The 24,539-nt window shown below is 40.5% G+C and overlaps 1 protein-coding gene across 2 annotated transcripts in view; it reads right to left on the bottom strand.

The window, feature by feature from the left end:
- LOC125460867 (myosin light chain kinase 2, skeletal/cardiac muscle-like) overlaps positions 1-24,539 on the bottom strand; it is a 257,810-nt gene that overhangs the window by 194,815 nt on the left and 38,456 nt on the right. For both annotated transcript variants that reach the window (XM_059652549.1, XM_048549049.2), the window contains one exon: positions 7,591-7,862. In XM_059652549.1, coding sequence (XP_059508532.1) covers positions 7,591-7,809 — 219 coding nt within the window. In that variant the 5' untranslated portion in view covers positions 7,810-7,862. The remainder of the gene's footprint in view (positions 1-7,590; positions 7,863-24,539) is intronic.

Raw genomic sequence — 24,539 nt, 5'->3', positions numbered from 1 at the left:
GGATTGCATAGAGTCAGTGTGGATTTGTGAAAGGGAAAATCATCCTTGAAAAATTTACTGGAACTTTTCAAGGTTGTAACTAGTAGAGTTGATAAGGGAAAGCCAGTGGATGTAGTTTATTTGGACTTTTAGTAAGCTTTCAATAAGGAAGTTAAAAAATTAAAGCACATGGGATTGGGTTAGTGTACTGACTTGGATAGAGAACTGGTTAACAGAGAGAAAACAAAGAGTAGGAATAAATTGGCCATTTTCCTGAGTGGCAGGCAGTGACTAATGGGGTACTGCAAAGATGAGTGCTTGGATCTCAGCTGAAATTACTGCCTGGAGGCTGGTATCCAATTACCAAGTCACCCTTTATTTACATGTGCATAGTATATGAGCTCTGGCCAGCTAGTTCAAAGCCCTAGGCTGAATGATTTCACTTTGCAATATAACTCCATTGCTAAAATCAAATAGCTTCTTGCCATGTGTACTTTAGTAAGAAATATGCTATTAAATATTTGTATTTGTTCCTCACTGATAAAAAATTGTGTAACTCTAATGAAGCACATGAACAAGGTACAATATCACTGACAAGTCACATGGCTCAATGTGGGCAATGTTGCCAAGAGCCATACATAAAAGGCAAGAAATATGTTGGTTGTGTGACAAGTCTAAAACAGATGCTGAGGAAGAATCTTCTGAATCTCCTGGTTATATTTGTCAGCCAGAGGTTCCTGTTAACAGCCCCAACCAAGGATCTCACAGTTATTGAGATCCACCTGGCCATGGTTCCAATCACCACACCAGCTACTCACGATACATATTATTACATTTAGGCCCCTCATCTAAATCACTATCTCTAAGTGTCCAGATGACTCAAGTTGGGTGAAAGGGTAAACGGTGAGGAGGATGTAGAGACAATTCGAAGTAGTTTAGATAAATTGAGTGAGTGGGCAAACGCATGACACATGAAGTATAATGTAGGTATATGTCAGATAGCAAATACAGAAATGCAAATAGTTATCTGAATGGTGATAGATTGGAAAAGGGGGAGGTGCAATGAAACCTGAATGTCCTTGTACACCAGTCTTTGAAAGTAAGTATGCAGGTTCAGCAGGTGGTGAAAAAGGCAAATGGTATGGTAACCTTCATAGAGAGAGATTTGAGTACAAGAGTTGGGAGAGCTTGCTGCAATTGTGCAGGGCTTTGTGTTATGGAGGAGCGGTTGACACCTCACTGATAATTAAAACCAAAACACCCAGTGAAGCACGCCTCACCTCATTATCTATTAATGGAGTGGCTAAATGAAAGAAATCCCTGATACTCAATTCATAATCAACAAGTAACAATTTATTTATCTAACTCTTACAGTTAACAAATTAACAGAACTACTAACAAACCAAACAATTCCTCCTTAACTGCTAACTATTTTGGAATAAAACAAAATTCAAACAGTATGCTGTTCCAATTGATATAAATCCCACTTACATTAGCCAAATTCATAAAAAAATTAAAGTTTAATCTCTCAAAATTATAGCCAGGATAATGTTCCAGAATGTTCTTTGCATTCTCTGCTGTCCTATAGTGAGGAATGCCTTCCCCCTTTGAATTATTGTGTCAGGAATATTAGCTAACCATTTATTTAGATGGTGCTCATTCTGCAATCTTAGACATTTTTATGAAAGCCAATGATTTTCTCTTTCTTTAGAGCTGATGACTGTTGACAGCTGTTCTTTTAATAGATGGCAGCTTGAAAATCACCCGATTTTCAAATGCCCTCTTCAGTTATACACTTGATGATTTTAATTTCTTACAATAGGGTTGGTCCAAGATTGTCAAAACCATCAGATTTAAACTTAATTGGGCTTTGGTATCTATGACCTAGTTTAAATTAATTGCTAAATTCAAAAATGTTTTGTCTTGGTAAAAATGCTGCTTTACCTGCTAATAGTATTGCCTTTTGATACAATGTTTCAATTTCAAGAACTCTCTATACATTTGCTGCTGCCTGCAAACAAATAAATCACATCTTTTAAGGGACCAAGCACTCTTCCCCCAATCATTTTATAAGCAAATTCTAACATCCTGCTTTCCAATCCAGAAGAAATATACCAATTTCATAACACTTGCAAAGATCACAGCTGGGATATATTGTATGGTTTTCATCTCCTTATCTGAGGAAGAATGTTCCAGCTATTGAGGGAATGCAGTGAAAGTTTACCAGACTGATTCCAGGGGTGGTAGTCTGATGCATGAAGAGAAACTGAATTAGTTAGGACATTATTCACTGGGTTTTAGAAGAATGAAGAGAGATCTCATTGAAGCCTGCAAAATTCTAACAGGACCAAGAGAAGACACAAAGGAAAGATGTTCCTGTTGACCTTCAAGTCCAGAAATAGGGGTCATAGCTTAAGCATACTTGGTAGGCCATTTAGTACTGGGATGAGGACAATCTTTTTCACACAGGGATTGGTGAGGCTGTGGAATTCTCTGCTGCAGAAAGAAGGAGCTATATATAGTTCTTAGGGTTAAATGTATTAAAGGGTATGGGGAGAAAGCAGGAAAGGCACACTGAGTTGGATGATCAGCGATGACCATATTTAATGGCAGAGCAGGCTTGAACGGCTGAATGGCCTACTCCTGCTCCTATTTTCTATGTGTCTATGATTTTAAGTTATTTCACTGCTGGTTTAGATGCCAAAAATCCCATGTGTGGGAAAGCCACCAGGTATATTAAGGCAGCCTCTCAGCAGATTTCTGGATGTGTCCTTTCCGGTCATTCCATGGCCCACAGGAGGAACCTCCTCTACCCACAGCTATGGGCATCCCCTCAGGTCTGTTTCCACCACTGGAGGATTCACCTCTCCGACGACGGGATCTGCTAATGGTCCTGATCTTCTGTAAAATGCTGGTCTGTTGAACAGAGCCCACAGCATGAGCCAGAAAAGGAGAAGAGTAATTAAAAGTATAAGCAGATTTTTTTTGCTAGGAGAGGAGAATAAGTTAGTTACTTTAAAATAATTGTGGGAAAAAAACAATGTTTACAGAAATGGAACAGAATGAAAATTGCACCTCTTGGCAAAATTTCCTCAAAACTACACTGGCACACAACCCCCAATGTATTAAGCCTACTTTCCTCCTTTCTACTTTACATCTTTCTGAAATAGGGCCAGCTGTTGGGCAGGAACACCAGCTGGCTCTGTTGTTGTTGTGCTCTTTGCGATAAAGTGCACATGAGGGAAATCTGATGTGCACTAAATTCCTTTTCTGATGAAGGGTCAAGGCCCGAAATGTCAGCTTTTGTGCTCCTAAGATGCTGCTTGGCCTGCTGTGGTCATCCAGCTCCACACTTTGTTATCTCGGATTCTCCAGCATCTGCAGTTCCCATTATCTCTGCACTAAATTCCTTACCATTTATATTTGAATAATTCTGACACCTATCTGTCCATCAATATACAAGATCCATCAAAGAAGCAAGGAAGGAAGCAAGGTGGGGGAAACGTCTTTTCCCAGAGCATGGTGAAAATATAGGACTCACTACTTCATTGGGTGGTAGAAATGAAGACCAGAAGTGCATTCAAAAGGAGGCTACATAAGTGTATGAGGGAGGAGGAAATAGAGCGTTATGCAGATAGAATTAGATGAGGAAAGATGTGAAGAGGATCAAGTGGTGCATTAATATAACCCTGGACTAGTTGGGCCAAATGGGGTTGCGTATTCTGGTAAATCTATTTTACCCTGTGTAATTCCCGACAACCTGCTAAATCCTCCGTGGGAGATGGGATAAATTTTAAAGTTAGTTTCTCATGTGGAACCCGAAGAAAATTAGCAATTTTCAAATTGATCAACTTAAGAAACAAAAAAATACATATAACAAGTCGAGCCGGACCTACAGCGTCAGATTGTGACATGCTGCTCTAGCTATATACTCTTTCTTTCACATTGAGTAGCGAGCTCATAGGCATCCACTCAAAATGTTTAAGTGGTCCTCAAGCTTGGAAAATGGATGGACATAAGGCATGCATCCTCCCCTCATCTCCTCATTTAAAGAAGGATGTAAATGCATTGAAAGCATTTCAGAGAAGTTCTGTTAGATGAATACTAGTAATGGGTGGGTTATGTTATGAGGAAAGGATGGACAGACTGGGCTTATATCTGCTAAAGTTGAGAACAATAAGAGATAATGATTGAAAATATAAAATCCTGCAATATTTGTGTAGAAAGGATGTTTCTTCTTCTGGGAGAATCTAGAATGAAATGTTACTGTTTAAAAATAAGGAGTCACCCTTTAAGACAGAAATAAGGAGAATTTTTTTATCAAGGAAAGTTTGGAAGTCTTTGAAACTCTCTTCATCAAAAAGACAATGCAAGCAGAGTCCATGAACATACTTAGGCTGAGGTACATAATTTCTTAATAAACAAGAGTGAAAGGTTATTGGGGTGTGTGGGAATGTGGAGTAATCAGATCAGCCTTCATCTTACTGAATGGCAGAACAGGCTAGAGGGGCTGAGTGACCTGCTGCTGCTTCTAATTTGTATGTTCATATGTAAGCTCTGAATGGTTGAACTGTATGCCACACTTTCAAGGGTATGGATGGCTGTAGGAGATCTAGGGTTACTATGTTTAGATTACAAAGTTTATAGATTTGATCTAGCTGCTCTGCCCAAAAATGTGAATTTACATTGCATTTGAACACAATTTTAGACCGTGAAACAATTGATCAGGAAATTGAGATAACCTCAAGGAGATATTCCTTCATATCTTCAGGTCCACGCTGATCGTTGTACAGCTGCAAACATTATGGAAGAACAATGAAACATAAAATTCACATTAAATAATTTCTGTGAATTGCCTTTAAGATTTTAATGTCATATAGCCCTGGTAAGACATATGGATCTTTATTGACAGCTGGGAGTCATGCATAACACAATCACATACAGGAACATAGTCAAGATATTTTGAAAATATTCTTAATCGTTGTATTATCTATTGCCAATCTGCACAATCTTTTCCATCAATTTTGAAGTTTTCTAAATATCCTGTCAGTAAGACCAACAGCAAAAATTCAATTCATTGTCCTTCAATTTTAATAGACATATCCAAATAATTTGTACCTTCTCAATCTTGTGTCTAGTCCACAAAATATATTTGTAAGAACTATTCTTTAAAAATATTGACAAAATAACTAGGATAGAACAGTATTGTTCAGCAGGTATCCTGGATCAGAGCAATTGTTGGTGTTGAACCATCTTAATGCCATCCCCGCCTGCTACTTTCAGTGTTGGTAAAATGATTGCCAAATTATCATGGCTAATAAGATGTTACTTGCAGCTTCTTTGCTAATCATGTCTCAGCCAATTTCTTGCCCATTGATTGCAATTACCTCAGTGCTTTGCCCTCTCTGTTGGATTCAAATGTAATTTAAAGTTGTGCACATATTTTGCATACTCAGTTTTCAACTTTCTAAATTCATTTGTTTAGTCAAGGTTCAAGTTTAGTGGGTAATAAAAAAAATTCACTGGCAGTTCCCTTTGCAGTCACCATTTCACAGGCAGCGATACAAACAGGTAATCTTACATTCACCAACTGACCTCGCTGTTTCCTTCCTATGCATCACTCCATCTAATTCACTGCTTCTTAATTAGAACTAGCTCAACACTATCTGTATAGGCATGACCAGGGATAGTCAGATGGTTTTCGAATAGTGCATGCCAGACAAACTGAGATGACAAACAAAAGCATTTGTTCATTTTCACATATCGATACATGCCTTCATCCCTTTGGGGTGTAGTGTGGAGCACTGAAAGATTTTACAGGCTGAAATAAACAGTTGAACCAATTCATGAATACCCTTCCATTGCCATCAAGTCCAGGAGAAGGGATTTCTCATTCAGAAGACGAGTTAATTGTCACAGTTTCCTGGCCTGACCTGCTCATGTAGCCACAGGTTTTCATATCACTGGTCCAGTTCATTTTCTTGTCAATAGTATACCCAGGATATTGATAGTAGAGAAATCAACGATGTTAATGCCATTGAATGTCAAGGAATGATGCTTAGATTATCTTTTGTTGGGGACAGTTATTGCTTGGCACTTGTGTGGTGCAAAAGTCACTTGCCACTAGTCGGCTCATACTGAATACAGTCCAGATTTTGCTACATTTGTACACAAATGGGCTCTGTATTTGAGAAGTTGCAAATAGTGCTGAACTTTGCACAGTAATTAGTGGGCATGTCTACTTGTGATCCTATGGTTGCAATACAGTCAAAGAAGGTAGCAGATTTCTGCAATGCATCTTGTAGGTAGTACAGACTACAGCCACAAGAATAGACTTTTGATCCATTAGGAATGAAAACCTGTCAGCTATAGTAATTGCATGTCTATTTAATAAGATAAAAAGTTCTGTCTCGGTAAATTGGTTTTGGTGTGGCATTGGTCATTGTATTTATCTAAAGCACACAGTCACCATTCCTCCAGATGGTCAGATAACGCTGAATTGTGCAATCCAAGTTTGCTACAAAGTGCTACAAAGTTTAAGGTGAGACCTTAAGGTGAAGACCACATCTGTTCTCTTAGGTGGATGTAAAAGAAGGTCATATGTATTCACATGTGGTCCTGGGCAATATTTATCCCTCAAGTTACAACACCAAAGCAGACTAGCCAATTTATTGTTGTGTTGTTTTTCAGATCTTGTGCAAATTGGTTGCAATGTAACAATCATGATCCTTAACAAAGAATTTCATTCACTTTGATGTACTTGAGGTTACAAATTGGACTTTCCTGTTTAGTTCTCTGCCTCGTGATAGGTCTGATCCAGATTCCACAAACTCCATCACAGTTAGGACAAGGAGACGCACCCCAAATTCACTCCAACCAGAAATGGGCTGAATGGCCCACTTCTACTGCTGTGTCTTATGGTCTTAACAGAGATCAAACCCAGTGCTGCTGGCACCAGTTTGATTCACACCAGTCAAATGAGCCAACCAGACCCTTTAAGAATCTGAGTTCCTATGAAAACATACTCTTTTAAATGCATGTTATAGTCCTGGTGCTATGAACTGTAATGGCAAAGATTCCAATTTATCTCCATCAAGTAGCTAACCAGGATTGTCTCCCACTCTTACACCTGTCATTGGTGTGTCTTGGAAAGATTTGCAGGTTGATAAAAAAAATCTCTTTGGTCATATTCTGAACACACCAATGAGGCTTTATAAAAATTTATTTCATTCACAGCAGAAAGGTTGGATATCACAAAACCCTCTAAGATTTACTAATAGTGCATCCCACTTGTGATCTTGACCATAACTCTGACAGGATTTTAACATTTGGTTATCAAATTCATCCCTTGAGGATTAATTTTCCATGGAATTTAATTTGTATTAATAAGTTCGTAAGGTTAATAAGTTTCAAAGTAACACTAATGCATGCAAAATAAATATCTTTAGTAAGGAAGTATTTTTTTTAAAAGATACATCACAGTTGTATCAAGTTATGTATAGTGTGTTTAAATCTTAGAAGCAATGTACAGGCTTTTTTAATTAAGCTTACATTACCTTGGATTCTATCTCCAAATGGGAGTCAAGGTTTATATTCAGGAAAAGATCTTACCTCATCGTCCTCAGTGTTACTGTCTGGCTCGCTGGTTTTTTCTTCCCAGAAATTTCTCATAGTTTCCACTCTCTCCGAGTAATGAAAGAAAGCCATTTTCCCCAACCTTCTACTGCTGGATTGCTTGTTGATTTCCTTCAACCGAGACACCTTCCATGATTTATTGGACGCCATCAACTTTATATCTTCGTATCTCGCCTGTTCGTGCCCACCTTTCATGTTTTTCCACAAATATCTCACTTTACTGGCTTGCAGATGTTTCCTCTTGCACTCTGTGAATGAAAAAAGAACATGTTTTCCTTGTTTCTGGCTGAAGCTATTCACTACGTTTTGAGGCATGTAAAAGATAGGTCTCAAAAGCAAAGACCTGAAAAAAATCAACGACTTCATAACGCTTATTGAAGTCATTTTTATTATGTTACCTTTATCCTGTTCTATAGCAGCCACACCTTGGTACAGATCCAACTTGTGTTCATAAAACCTATTTTTGAAAACATCTGTGAGGAAAATATTGAATATTCAGTCATTTTAGAGCCCAATGCCTGCTAGTCTGGAAGTAGGTGATGCAATTAGTTGATGTACTCTTAACATTGCTGTGCACATGTCCATGAAATTTAAATTACTATTTGTTTAAAAGAAAGTAACTGTCAAATTCAGCAACTTTCTTTAAGGAGGTCTATACCACCACTACTAAAGATTACTGAAAACAAGGTTTTCCAAGCACTGATAGACCTAGCTCAAGTCACAATCTGCAATCAATTGTCTTTAACATTTATGGAATGATATGGACTGGAATTTTATGGTCCTCCTGGGGGGAGTTGACAAGCAGGAAGCATAAAATGAGGATAAAAGGGGAATTATCCTCATCATATAACATAGAAACAAAGAAAATAGGAACAGGAATCGGCTACTGGCCCTTTGAGCCGACTCTGCTATCACTACAATCATAGCTGATCATCAACTCAATGGCCTGTTCCCACATCACATTCATCCCATTAGCCTCAAATGCTATATCCAACTTTTTGAAATCATACAATATTTTCACCTCAACGCCTTTTTCTGGTAGCAAATCCCACAAACTCACCACATTCCATGTGAAGAAATTTCTCTTCAGCACTGAACTAAATGGTTTACCCTGTACCCTTAGACTTTGACCCTTGGTTCCAGACTAACTACCATGAGGAACATCCTTTATGTATCTTCCTGCACATGCTGACAATTTGGCTGTGAATTTAGTGGAGGTATGGTTCCTTCCTGTTTAGTAACCTCAACTCACAGAACTGCCCTCCACCCTCGATCCCTTTGCCAGTATTTACTCGGCTGGTCCAGGTGAAGCCACACCATTTGCTTGAAGACAGTTTCTAATGACTTTGCTGCTCAGGGACTGGCTGCAGTCCTAGCGTGGCCATAGCTCCCATTGGTGATGTGGGACAGGAGAGGCTCCAGCTATGTGAGAGATTTGTAAGTGGGAAAAGCAACCACATGGGGGGCAGAAACAACAACCTCAGGCACTCAACTGAGGCACACAAAAATTGTGTCGTGTCTTCAAGAGCCACTGGGGCCATGCTGTGTCCTGATTTGTTTGCATGTGGATGAGGCCATTACCTCTGCATAAAATTCAGTCCATTAGTTGTGCTCTTATTGGCAAATGAAATGAAAAACGCAAACGTGCAATGAAGAAGGCAAGATGGTGAATTGCAAAATGTCTAAATTGTTTGCATGTAAAATTCTTATTTTACAAGTAAGGACTTATTTTTTCTTATGAGGAACTGATTCAGCCATTTCAACTTGTGGGAAGTATGCCTGATGTAGAAATGTGAGGTTATTTGATTTTTCTGTCAATACACTACCAGAGGTTTTAGGAAAAAGAAATAGACTATTTAGCACCTCAAACATGTTCTGGCATTCTGTAAGATCAAGATTGATTTGCAACCTAGCTCAAACTACCCATTTTCTGCCTGTACATCTATTTTTGGTGTAAAAAACTATGCACCTCAGATTAAAAATTTACAAATAATTTATCATCAATTACCATTTTTTAGATTAGATTCCGTACAGTGTGGAAATAGACCCTTTGGCCCAACAAGTCCACACTGCCCCTCGAAGCATCCCACCCAGACCCATCCACCCATGAACACTATGGGCAATTTATCATGGCCAATCCATATTTTTGGACTGTGGGAGGAAACCAGAGCACCTGGAGAAAACCCACACAGACATGGGGAGAATGTGCAAAGTCCGCACAGACAGTTGCCTGAGGCTGGAATCAAACCTGGGTCCCTGGTGCTGTGAGGTGGCAGTGCTAGCCAATGAGCCATGGTGCCACCCTTTTTTAAAGCCAGGGAACTATAGACAGATGACTCTGACATCAGTGATGGGCAAGCTATTGATTAAACTTTGAACTTCTACCATCCGTTGTTTATAGAAGTGTTTAGTATTAACAAGCATCAAGATTTAAAGTTAATGAAACAAAAGCAGAAGTACAGGAGTAAACTCAGCATGTCTGGCAGGACCTATGGAGAGAGAAACTGAGTTCAGGTCTGGCACTCTTTGGTGAGAGAAACTGAGTTCATGTTTCAGGTTCAGTATGACTTTTCTTTAGGACATTGTTTTTATTAAAGTTTATGAGCCTCATGTGACACTGGATTTTTTAAAATTTTCTACATGTAGTAGTGGCTGTTTCTGGGAAATGTATTGATATGTACAGTTCTTTACTTCAGGAGATTAAATAAATGAGTAAAATTAATAATATGGGAGATTGCACGTGAGAAAAGATAAAGTTACCATAGTTCCAGAGTATCACAGGACTGCTGTATCATTAGAGGGAGTTGACAGTAGTGATTTAAGCTGAGGGTCACCACACCTCAGGTGAAGGGGCAATGTTGAGAAGGCAGGATCTTCATCGTAATCTCATCGTACATGCACTGTAAGGGTAAAGGCTAAATGGCCTGAATATTCTTCCTTCATCACGCTTGTGAATGACCTAATGTTATCAAAACAATAAATGTGGAATTTTACGTATTACCAAGTAGCTGGTCGAGAGGGTAGATGTAAATAATGCCTTAAAATTTGAAAAGATCTTTCTTCAGTGACTTCAGTTGCATAATAGAGGTCACCTTCTCTGTGGTTTCCCTCGCTGAAAAGAAGTGAGAATGGCCTGAGTGTTAAACTTGTGTCTAGATTTTTCATTTTCCCTTCATGAAGCTATGCTGACTCTATTTGTTTATATTTTGCATTTCTAAATGCTCTATAAATCCTTTATAATTGCCAGTATCTGTGGTAGATGAGTTGATACAGAGAATTATCTTAAGTGAAACGGCATGTTATGAGATTTCACAAAATTCTTTTGTAAATGTGGAATCAAGAAGGCAGAATACAACGTTATGGTGCATTTACTGCCCTGGACCAGAGAGACACTATATTTTCACAGGTTTTCTGTGGAGTCATCCAAGAGTCTGCCTAAATTACTACTGTATTCTAATCTAAATCCTGAGGCAAGCACGATCACACCAATGAAATTTTGAAGGAAAGCTCTGTTGGACAGAGAGGGTTGTGGAGGTCTATGTACAACACTCATTCTTTGAACCTGGCAGTGAAGAAAATGAAAGTCCAAATTCACAAATAAGCAATTATTTTTGAATAGTTAGTATAAGTATTAAATCAAATAATTGCTTACGAAACGTTTCAATAGGAGAGCACGTGGGGGCAGGTTTTATAAGCTCTCTTTCAGCTGACAAGAATATATGCTGTATGTGAAACAGTCATTTATATGTTTACTCTCTGGAAAATCTAACTTCTCCTTTAGGCAGAAGAGGTAGTTTAATTGGGACAATTCTGCACCAAACTCAGACATAGCAACAAGAAATGCTTTGATTATTGTCAATAGACATTGAGTTATTGTATTGTTGTTATTTGCTAATCAATGATTAACTTGGTTGCATTACTGTTGCTAACATTTGTGACGCAGTGGATGAGAGATGGAGTTTGTTGACATTTTAGATACATAGGGCTGAAAATCTGCACTCAGCTGTGCACTTACTCACCTTCGGTGGAAGCATGCTGAATACTGCATGTTTGAAGCCCACATACTCTAAGTGAACACTGCCAGTATGCAGAGCAGGCAAGTCATGACTACAACTATCCGTAATGCTGGCTTGATACCAGCAGAGGCATTGTGGAGAATGTTTAGGGTGAAATTCTCTAGACTGAGCATGAGCAAGGAACGACATGACTGCACTTCAGTCAGCATTTCTTTTCTGAAATATGCCACCTGGTGTGGGAACAATCACAACAGAGCAGGGACTGCATTATCTATCTGCAAAAGTTGATTGTGATGATGAACACTTTGCATTTGGTTCTTTCCACATAGAATCTGGGAGTGTTTGCAACAGTTTGCTATCCCCTGGTGCATAAGAGATGTCACTGAGACTGTTTACTGTTACTAAATACAGTTCATTCCCTCTTGCCAAACTTAGCAAGTGGAGCAATCTTGTGATTTTGTTCAGATACCAGGCTTTTTTCTGTGTCATTCACTGCATACACATTGCTTTGAGGGTTCCACATGTCAAATCTGCTCTGTAGCGGAACCAAAGGAATCCTGTTCCCTCAGCACATGACTAGTGTGTGTGTCATTAGACCAGAGATCATGAAAGTCAATGCAGGGTATCCTGGAAGTGATTGGAATGTTTTCATTTAGCAGCAGTCCACTGTGCCACCTGCATTTGAGCCACCATACACAAACAAAAGAGCGGCTACTGTGTGACAGATTAATGAATCCAGGGTACAATGATAGCCAGGCTGCCAAACAAAATGTGATACAGCAAATCCTTAGCATGCAAAGGTAATGCTTCTGGTACCTGGACTGCTCTGGAGGGGCCTTTCATTCTCAGCAGAACAAGTGTCAGGATTTCTGTTGGTCTGCTGCACATTGTACTGCTGCACATTGTAAGCAGATAACCCTAGCCATTTGCTATACTGTGTGCAGCTGACAAGGGCAAAGATGAAAAGGGGGTGGAGCAGGAGATTGGTATGAAAGGAACAGGAGGAAGAAGGAAGGGAAGAGAAGAACCCACTACTGCAGTGTCTGCATGGCTACAAACGCAAAATTAAAGGTCATCACAACAAATTCAATTTATAAGTGAAAGCATGCTATATTGCACACAAATGTAATCAGCTTTAAGCATTCTTAGTATCTGCCTTGGAGGTGCCTTTGGCATTGGAGCAATTTGGGAACAAATGTTATCTTCGGTGAAAGGGCAGCAGGTTTGTGCTCCATGTATTCTGTGGGGTGGCACCTCAACAATCCTTGTAATCTTGGAAGACAGGTTGCTGAACTGCAGTGGTAACCTGAAAATCCTTTTTGTTCACAGTGATGAATAATCATGAGCCAATGACACAGATCTTAGCCGTTGAAGGGTTGCAGCTTGTTGCTACAATGGAAGCTACAACATTGGCCATAATGGGTGGGACCACAAGTGTGCAAATATAGTTTTTTTTTCCTTTTTGTAATTGACTCGTGGGATATGGGTGCTGCGTACTAACCAGCATTTATTGCCTGTTCCTAGTTTCCTCCGTAGTGATCAGAGATAATGGGAACTGCAGATGCTGGAGAATCCAAGATAACAAAGTGTGGGGCTGGATGAACACAGTAGGCCAAGCAGCATCTTAGGAGCACAAAAGCTGATGTTTCAGGCCTAGACCCTTCATCAGAGCAACTCCCCCATAGTGAGCTGCCTTCTTGAACCACAGAAATCCATGTGCTGTAGTTTGATCCATAATGTTAATTAAGAGGGATTTCCAGGATTTTGATCCAGTGACAATGAAGAATATTCTTCCCTCTTAGCAGAATGTATTTTTTCAACCCTCTGTTGACCCTGTTTTAAATTATTCTCATTTTAGTTCAGCAATGTCATTTGCCACTATAGTTCCCCATTTTACTTTCCCTCGTTCTATCCTCAGCCCTTCAAAATTTATCTTCCAAACTACTACCTTGGTTTTTGAAAAGTTTATGTTCTTGTCAATCATCTTAAATTGATGTTCCCCTATTTTTACTCCTTGGATCTGCTCAGGTTCATTTCCTCATCACAAGATCCAGTGGTGAGCCTTCCCTTGTTGGCCTTTTTTGCTGCTTGGGCTACAGGATCTCTACTCCTTTGTACCCTTTATCTACATCTTTCATAAAAATTAAGGTGCAATAGTATGTTTGGCAATTTGGCATTTTGTATAACATTGCCCATCAATGGTCTTAACTCATCCCTTGTTTTATTTAACCTTTAATAAAATTAGCAAAGAAGTGCATTATTCTAACCTGCACTTGTATTGCAATATTCAATATAAGCAATTTCCTTGCCATTTTAATAAACTTTGCATGTTCATAGCTGACTTTTTGTTATCAAATCAGCCCTGGTTCTATGTTGTTACCTTTTTAGGTCTTAAAGGAATTGAATCAGAAGTCCATTATCTTATTCACACAATTTAGAGAACATACAAACTTTATTTTTTCTATGCTGTTTATAATAATAAATGATAATAGAATAAATAGAGCAGATGGTTAGCCATCAAGTCTGTTTCAGCTCTTTGCAGGAGCTATCTGTGCAGACCTCATTCCTTTTTGATGAACAAAGGACAATACAGCACAGGAACAGGTCCTTTGGCCCTCTAAGCCTGTGCTGATATATTTTGCCCTTCAATACTGAAACTGTCTTCACTTACAGGATCCATATCCTTCTATTCCCTTCCTATTCATGTATTTGTCCAGGTGCTTCTTGAATGTGTCTGCTTCCACCACCTCCTCTGGCAGCACATTCCAATCACTCCAGTCTGTGAGGAAAAACTTACCTCGCACATCTCTTTTAAACTGCCACCACTCCCCCCCACCTTGCACCTTGAACCTGTGTGCCCTAGTAATTGATGACCTCCACTCTGAGAAAAAGCCTCATATTTTCCACTCTAGCCATACCATTCATCATCTTATAAACTTCTATCAGGTCACCGCTTAACCTTCTGCTTTCAAGTGAAAACAAACCCAGTTTATTCAACCTTACATCATAGGTAAAATCTCCCATACCAGGCAACATCCTAGTAAACCTTTTCTGTACCTTCTCCAAAGTATTCACATCTTTCTAGTAGTGTGGCATCCAGAACTGTATGCAATATTCCGAGTGTGGCCTAACTAAAGTTCGATAAAGCTGTAACATAGTTTGTCTATCCTTATACTCATTGCCCCTTTCAATGAAGGCAAGCATGCCATAAGCCTTTCTTATTACCTTATCTACTTGCACTGCCACCTTCAGTGACCTGTGGGCCTGTACACCCAGATCCCACTGCATATCAATACTTATAAGGGTTCTGTCATTCACTGTTTAATTTTCATTTGCATTTGACCTTGCAACATGTATCACCTCACATTTGTCCAGATTAAACTCCATCTGTCCTCTGCCCATGCCAACTAATTTATATCCTTTGACAATCCTCCTCATTATCCGCAACTCCACCAATTTTTGTATCTTCTGAACCATCTCAGTTTGTCCTCAATCTGAACAATTTCTCTTTTAACTCCCCTCACTTTCTTCAGTTCAAAGGGGTGGCCAAGGGTACCCACATGGGCTCTGGTTGGTTCTGTCTCTTTGTGGTATACATGGAAAATTCCTTATTCTAGTCCTATTCCAGATCCTACCACAACTCTTTATCTGGTATATTGGTGATATCATTGTTTCAGCTTCCCTTTCTCATTCCAAATTGGAAGAGTTTTTCAATTTCACTTCCAATTGCTCACCTTCACCTGGACCACTTCTGACTCATCCCTTGCCTTCCTTGTTCTGTTTCTTTTTCTGAGGATAGGCTAGCCACCAGTCTCCACTACAAACCAACCAACTGCCACAGTTACCTTGATCATACATCATCACACCCTACCTCCTGTGACGATGACATTCCATTCTCCCAGTTCCTCTGTCTCCGTCGCATCTGTTCTGATCATGCCAGCTTCAACAAGGGGGCATTCAAAATGTACACCTTCTTCCTCAACCGAGGATTCCCCAGCACCATAGTTGACAAGGTGCAACCAATCCCTCGCACTTCAGTCCTCACCCCCACTCTTCCCTCCCACAACAGGGATAGGGTCCCCTTTATAAGATAATAAAATGTGAGGCTGGATGAACACAGCAGGCCAAGCAGCATCTCAGGAGCACAAAAGCTGACGTTTCGGGCCTAGACCCTTCATCAGAGAGGCTCTGATGAAGGGTCTAGGCCCGAAACGTCATCTTTTGTGCTCCTGAGATGCTGCTTGGCCTGCTGTGTTCATCCAGCCTCACATTTTATTACCTTGGAATTCTCCAGCATCTGCAGTTCCCATTATCTCTAGGGTCCCCTTTGTCCTCACTTATCAGCCACTAGCATCCAGAGGATCATTACCTAACATTTCTGCCAGCTCCAGCAGGATGCCACCATCAGACACATATTCCCCTTTCAAACTTGCAGAATGAGCATTCTGTCCCAGCCACCCTGGTCCACTCCTCCTTCACTCCCATCACCATCCCACAACCCCACTGCATCTTCCTCTTCAACTGCATAAGGTGTAACACCTGCCCATTTACTTTCTCCTTCCTCACCATCCTAGGGGAGGGACAAACACACCTGTCAGGTGAAGTAGCACTTTACCTGCACTGCACTCAATCTAGTCTACTACATTCACTGATCACAATGTAGTTTCCTCTATATTGGGGAAATGAAGCATAGACTGGGTGACTGCTTCGCAGAACACCCACTTTCTATCCACAAAAAAAGACCATGAGCTTCCAGTGCCTGCCACTTCAACACCCTACCTTGTTCCCTGGCCAACATCTCTGTTTCAGGCTCTCTATAGTGCTCCAGCTCATTTGCTCCTATGGAACTCTACTGCCTTCTGGACTCAATATCGAGTTCAACAATTTTAGGGCTTGAGGCACCTTCTCCCATGTTCTTGCCCCAACCCCCACACACCTGGCCTTGCTATTCACATGGTCTTCTATTGCACACTTCCCATTGTTACCCACTAATAGTCCCCATTATCAGCCATTCATTCCCCTAGGTTGACTGTTACCCACTCCTTTTGTCTGTCAAACTGTTCTTCTCTCTCTTTGTGCTCTATCTCCACCTTTTGTTCATTCCTTACCCCTTGTCCCACCTTCTCTTTTGCATAAGAAACAGTTTTCTCCCTCATTACCATCAGCTTTGAAGAAGGGTCATTGGACCCAAAACATTATCTCTGATTTCGCTCCACAGATGCTGCTAAACTTGCTGATATTTTCCAGCACTTTTGTTTTTGTATCAAATTTGATCTGCCATTGTTGGCCTACTGTAAGCTCCTATCCAAATAAGTCCATAATTTTTGAGCTGATTCTTCTGAAGTTACTGTCCCTCCAAGTTAGGCAGTCATCTGGTCTTTGATCAAAAGCACAGCACAGGAATGGAAATGCAGTCAATCTGAAACAAAAGCAGCAAATTCTGAGCCGACTTAATAGATCAGTCACTATCCTCTGCAGAGAACAGATGAGTTTATCGTGGGGCTAGATGGTGATTTATGCCTGCCTACCACCCATCTAACTGAGAAATAGGGGGAGTTGAGCAGTCACAAAACATTTAAATAATCTCCTGTCCACTGTGCACTCAATATTTAACTCAGGGCCCTCGTGTACTTCTCCAGATTTTATTTTCAAGTATCAGTGAATGGAACATGCACTATACATGTTCTACCTTATCAGCACTAGATGCAAAATGTCTAACCCAGCAGTCCTGTGTTTTTTGTTAATGAATTATTTAATAATTTCAAACCCTAACTCTGTGGTCCACTTTCCATGGTAATTTGTGGCAAACATATTGCCATTTCCAGAAACAATAGATTGGTTCGGTAGTTGGAGAGGTTGACCAATGTTGCAGCACTTTCATAATGGGCTTTATGTTACAATATTTTGAGGAAAGAAAGCTGAGGAAGAAATGTTTTTGAGTTTTTTTTATGCTAGCGGTTGTGTATGCAGTGGTATGCAATGCTGGTTTAGATGGTCCCAGCCAAAACAGTGCAAGTGCACATAAGCTGAAATTTGAATTTACGGACCTCATTATCAAATTAAGTCTATGCTAACCCTAACCCTAATCTACTTTTTCACTGTACTAATTAAGGAATAGTGCTTTCCTTTTTGATATTATTTCTGTGTAATAAAATCATCAAGTGAATGTGTCAGAGTAGTCCCACTTTGTTACAGTTCCTTTTAATTGACTATAGGAAGAGCCAGATACTAACAATTTATAGCAAAGGTCAATGACAAGTAATAGAGTGTAATTAGCAACAATTAGTGGTAAACTTCTAAGAACCTTTTGGATAAAAATATTTTTCTTTAGATCAAGGTATATGCTTTCACAGTTATAAGCCTGAATGTCGAGAGGAACCAGCTTCATTTCTGTTGCTATGGGATATTTCACACATGGATCATCAAGGGGGAAAAAATTTGTGCTGTTATAAAATGTGATTGTTACAAGGACCTGTTAATGTGTGAATAATGAGCGATGTGTTCAACCAATGTCACCCTGTGTGCTAAGCAATGAAAACATCAATAATTGGAACCCATTTCATGTTTAAATCTGGATAATACATTTAACTGTTATACTGAGACTAGGATTGATGAGAGAGAATAAGAAATGATTTGGTATATTGGAATTCCTCACTTGGACTGTGCATAGATACATGTGGAATCAACTGTGGTCATTTTGGTTTTATTCCTCCTAATAAAACTTGTTTTGATTTCTGCAAAAAAAAGCAAAATTCCTGAAATCACAACTAAAGTGCCATCGTGTGAAAACTATTGCATTCAGTATTACTTCACAGCAGGTTTGTGTGTAAAATTCAATTTTGTATCAAATTTGCTGACATGGAAACCTTTGGAATCATAATCACAGACTTAACTTCTTCCTTATTTCAAAAAGACAAAATTGGCCAAAAACGTTCTCTCATTTTTTGAAAAAAATTTGGATGTGCAATTAAATTATTACAGACTAAAGGCCTATTTAATGACCTCCATCTGGACATCTAATCAATCATCAAACTTTAAGCAGTTGCTCTGAAATACATCCACCATGACGTGCATACCAAAGACATGTTTTACAGATGGTGTAGGGCAGGTTTTTGAGTATTCAATTGAAAGGTCATTTGTCAATTAGGTGTTAGAAGAAGAATCTGGCATCCATTTAATACTGGTTTTACTTACAACTGGCAATTATTCATTACTTGTATCATATTTTACCAAGACCTAAAATAATGCATGATTAAACCACCCATACTATTCCCTCTAACTCTTGTTGTTTCTATTGTTGAAAAACATGTCACATAAAGAATTTTCTTGAAAAATTTCAGCACAGAAAATGCAAACTAAAACACAAGTTTATTTTGGTGACTTCCACTTATGACATTCAAAAAGTAAAAATTACCATTTTAATCCTTGTGGAATCCACTGTGGTTGTGGTGATGGGTTTAACATCAGCAGCTGCTGGTGATCCTGCAAGCCACGATAACAGCTGCTGATGTCTAAATATCAGTGTTCCAATTCAATAGAAGACAGAAGTATTTTAACCTGAAACCAACTGTTAGCAATATACCTGACTTGAAGTTGATACTGAGAAAAGGCAAAGGATTCCAGATTGTTATTAACATTGTTATATAATGTCTTCTTTCCTGACACCTGTGTTTTTAAATCAATTATCGTAATTCTGTACCCTCTCACCTTGACCATTTGACTCCTAGAAACTGTTGCTCAACATTTATTACACGTAATTTCTAATTTTGAACATTAATGCTAAATCCTCTCTTGATATATCTGCTCAAAGGACACAAACCCCAACCTGTCTACTTTCTCCTTATAACTGAAATATTTGATATATTCAGTCCTCAAAGTTACACATATTAATCCCAATAGCACTATCCATGTACTGCACTGAATATATGCTAATACCTGTAAACATTTCAATCATTGATACAATTAAAGCAATTTAGTTTGAACAAAATCACAAGTTGACCTGTAGTGGCAGTGTTTTGTGAACTAGAGAGACCACAATTCTTAATGCCTCAAAATTGTCATTTTGTGAACTAGAGAGACCACAATTCTTAATGCCTCAAAATTGTCAAACTTTGCAAAGCAAATCCCCAATTAAGCATAATAAAATGTAAATTAATTGTTATTCTGTATTATGTTATAGTGTAATGAAACGTTCTTGAAACAGTTGAACACGAGAAACTGAATATCTACGACTGTTCCACTAGATGTCCCCATTCATTGAAGAAGTTTCTGATACACTTTATAGTCAGACAGGCATAAAGCACTAAAACAACAAATTAAACATTGCTGCATGGAATACAAAGACACGAGTGCATTCTTTGAAACTTCAAATTTTGAGTCTGTTTCTTAGTGTTCTTTGAGTATTCTATTCTTGTCTTTGTAAAGAGGAACGAGAGCTCATACAGAAACGTAAATAATAGCTTAAAGGTTTAAAAAAGATCATCAATACTGTCAAAAGTCATCAACATTGTGAAATTCAATATAAATACTTCAAGATCAGGAAATATGTAGGAAATAATAACTAAATAAATGATCAATGTATTAACAAAATCAGAAAGCAAATAAAAGAGGCATGGAGTTTTACTGAGATAGCAAGAACTGCAGGTGCTGGAGTCAGAGATAACAAAGTGTAGAGCTACAGGAACAGGAAAGGTGACATTTTTACATTGTTCTGGGGACCCCACTCCCCTCTGACTTGCCAACCCCCATGTCGAGTTGTTAATACCAAACTCAACCCCCAACCAATGACTTGCCCAGCCACAATTTAATAATCAGCTCAAGTCAAGCCTTCCACCTCATCTGGGGGGAAAATCGAAGAGCTTCTGGACAATTGCAGTCCCGCTACCAGCCTAAAAGAGAAACACTCCACCACACTGCAGGAAAAATTGTGGACTTCAAGTGGTCATATTAGCCCATGTGCAGGATACCTCTCTCGCCAGGCGGAGATTTGCACAGCAAGTCACAGGTAACCAATGCGACCATAGCTTTGCAGACAGCCTTTCCCAACACATTTACCACCCCATTCCTGAACACAGCAATTCAACTCAAGGAGTGGAATAAATTAAAATGTATGTTTAAAACATCATAGCATACACGGCCTGTTACCCAAATGACAATTCTATGCATAACACTACTGTGAATGTTCACCAGTGAGCGAGTACGAAGTGCAAGAGGGGCAGAAAGTGCCTACTTCGGGAGGACAAGTTGGATGAGAGCTATTGAGTGGACATGATGCATATAATCGTCAGAATTGTAATACATGAGCCTTGGTGCAGTAGCAGAGTTAGTGTGTGTGAAAAAGCAAAGAAATGGTGACAAGGTGTACAGCTGGATGAACACAGCAGGCCAAGCAGCATCAAAGGAGCAGGAAAGCTGACGTTTCGGTTCTGGACCCATCTTCAGAAATGGGGGAGTGGAAGAGGATTCTGAAATGAATAGAGAGAGAGGAGGAGGTAGATGGAAGATGTATAAAGGAGAAGATAGGTGGAGAGGAGATAAAGGTCTGAGAGGTGGGGGTAGAGCCAGTAAAGGTGAGTGTAGGTGGGGAGTTAAGGTGGGGAAAGATCAGTCCAGGGAGGACTGACAGATCAAGGAGGCGGGATGAGGTTAGTAGGTAGGAGGTGGGGGTGGGGCTTGAGGTGGGAGGAGTGGAGAGGTGGGAGGAAGGACAGACAGGTGAGGGAGGAGCTGGGCTGGTTTTGGGATGCAGTCAGAGGATGGGAGATTTTGAAACTTGTGAAGTCCACATTGATACCATTGGGCTGCAGGGTTCCCAAGCGAAATATGAGGTGCAACCTTTGGGTGGCAACGGAGTAGGCCCAGGATGGACAAATCATCCAAGGAGTGGGAGGGGGAGTTGAAATGGTTCGCGACTAGGAGGTGCAGTCGTTTATCGCGAGCCAAGCGTAGGTGTACCACAATGCAGTCTCCAAGCCTCTGCTTGGTTTCCCCAGTGTAGAGGAGGCCACATCGGGAAAAGCGGATACAGTATACCACATTAGCAGATGTGGAGATGAACATCTGTTTTGATGTGGAAGGTCTTCTTGGGACTTGGGATGGTGGTATGGGGGGGGTGGGTAGCTGTAGGGGCAGGTATAGCATTTCCTTGCAGTTGCAGGGAAGAGTGCCAGAGGTGGTGGGGACTGGTGGGGAGTGTGGAGTGGACAAAGGAGTCACAGAGAGAGTGGACCCTCCAGAAGGCAGGTAAGGGTGGGGAGGGAAAAATGTCTTTTGTCGTGGGATCAGATTGCAGATAATGGAAGTGCCGGAGGATGTTGTGTTGGATCCGGAGGTTGGTGGGGTGGTACGTGAGGATGAGGGGGATTCTGTTTTGGTTGCGTTTGCAGGGAGAGGGTGTGAGGGATGAGTTGTGGGAAATGCAAGAGACAGAGTCGAGTGCATTTTCGACCACTATGGAGGGCAAGTTGCAGTCCTTTTTCAAGGCCTCCATAACTCTGATTGTGCTATTCTACAAGAATGACAGCCAAAAACCCAGTTGTGCAATTAATGAGGTGAAGAGTGGAAGGTTCGGAGAGAAAAGTTGTTCTCAGCCATGATGAACCAGGTATCACGAGCCATTTGACAAAAAAAAACTTTAACATAAAATGGGCCAATTTCACCCATGGTCGTTTTGCTCAGATCTGGCTACCTGATAGGTGTGACTGGCAGACATGCAATCCAAGCTACAACATCTTTAGGAAAGTCAAGGAAATTGAAAAACGTGGAGCAACAATGTTGGTAATGTGCATTGTATGAAGAGATCATCAGTAAGTGTTAGCAATCAGTAACGAGCTAACAGTTTGCATAGAACAGCATGCAAGACTTTGGATGTTGCTTTTAGAGCTCCAGTCGGCAGTGATAAATTAGTAGAATACATAAAGATAAATTGTGGTGCAGTAGTAGAGTCCCCACCTCTGGGCCAGAAGGCTTTAGATCAAATCTGATCTTGTCCGGAGGCGTGTCATAATATATCTGGGCAGATTGTTTCACTACATAAAGATAGACTTCAAAGAAACTTGTTTCAAAAGCAGCATGATTTGAATGAGAGACTTATTCTATTTGGAAGAAGCAAAATAGCACATGTCCCACAAGGAGCATATCTCTGAAACATAATCTCGACAGTTTTCTGGAATGCAGGAGATAAGAACAGGAATTAGACATTCAGCCCCTTAAGCCCGCTCTGAAATTCAATGAGACCATAGCAAACCTTCTACCCCAACATTATTTTTGTGCTCTATTCCCATATCACGTGAAGTCTTTAATAGCTAGCAATGTTATCCAGAATATGTTCAATGACACGGTCTCAGTAGACCCTGGGGGAGAGAATTCCAAAGGTTTAATACTCTGAGTGAAGAATTCCTCCTCATCTCAATCATAAATGGCTTCTTTTTGCTCTGAGGCTGTGTCCCTTGGTTCTAGACCTCCACCTCCAAGATATGTCCTTCCTGCATTTGAGGTAATGGGAACTGCAGATGCTGGAGAATCTGAGATAACAAAGTGTGGAGCTGGATGAACACAGCAGGCCAAGCAGTATCTTAGGAGCACAAAAGCTGACGTTTTGGGCCTAGACCCTTCATCAGAAAAGATTTGCTTGACCTGCTGTGTTCATCCAGCTCCATGCTTTGTTATCTCCTTCCTGCATTTACCTGGACAAGTCCTGTAAAAATGTTATATGTTTCAATTAGATCACTTAGTTTGTTAAGTGTTCATTGCAGTTCCTTGATAGCAAAACAATACACAATACACCGGATGCAATCTTACCAAGCTTCTATATAATTGCATTGTCTTCTTCACTCTTGCACTCAAATCCTCCTGCAATAAAGGTCAACTTCCATTTGCCTTCTTAATTGCTTGCTGTTTCTGCATTTGGATTTCAGTGACTATCAACGAGGAGAGCATGTCCCTTTGGATATCAACATTGCCCATTCTCAGCAATGGAAGAAATGTTCACTTTATTTAGCCTTTGGAAAAGGGGCAGATGAATAGAGTGTGGAAAACTAGCTCGTAGCACAGTGCGCAGGTGATCTTGCCAATATTTATGTTGCACAGAAGCCAGCCTAATTGATAAGAGATAATGGGAACTGCAGATGCTGGAGAATTCCAAGATAATAAAATGTGAGGCTGGATGAACACAGCAGGCCAAGCAGCATCTCAGGAGCACAAAAGCTGATGTTTCGGGCCTAGACCCTTCATATCAGAGAGGGGGATGGGGAGAGGGAACTGGAATAAATAGGGAGAGAGGGGGAGGCGAACCGAATTTAGCTGGGGGTGCGGCTTGGGGTTTTAGCTGGGGGTGCGGCTTGGGGTTTTAGCTGGGGGTGCATGTCCATCATGGGCCTCCTGCACTGCCACAATGATGCCACCCGAAGGTTGCAGGAACAGCAACTCATATTCCGCCTGGGAACCCTGCAGCCATATGGTATCAATGTGGACTTCACCAGTTTCAAAATCTCCCCTTCCCCTACTGCATCCCTAAACCAGCCTAGTTCGTCCCCTCCCCCCACTGCACCACACTACCAGCCCAGCTCTTCCCCCCCACCCACTGCATCCCAAAACCAGTCCAACCTGTCTCTGCCTCCCTAACCGGCTCTTCCTCTCACCCATCCCTTCCTCACACCCCAAGCCGCACCCCCAGCTACCTACTAACCTCATCCCACCTCCTTGACCTGTCCGTCTTCCCTGGACTGACCTATCCCCTCCCTACCTCCCCACCTATACTCTCTCCACCTATCTTCTTTACTCTCCATCTTCGGTCCGCCTCCCCCTCTCTCCCTATTTATTCCAGTTCCCTCTCCCCATCCCCCTCTCTGATGAAGGGTCTAGGCCCGAAACATCAGCTTTTGTGCTCCTGAGATGCTGCTTGGCCTGCTG

This window comes from Stegostoma tigrinum, chromosome 2 (genome assembly GCF_030684315.1).
Source record: "Stegostoma tigrinum isolate sSteTig4 chromosome 2, sSteTig4.hap1, whole genome shotgun sequence".
NCBI classification, from domain to species: Eukaryota; Metazoa; Chordata; class Chondrichthyes; order Orectolobiformes; family Stegostomatidae; genus Stegostoma; species Stegostoma tigrinum.
This window is presented reverse-complemented; position numbering and strand designations above follow the sequence as displayed.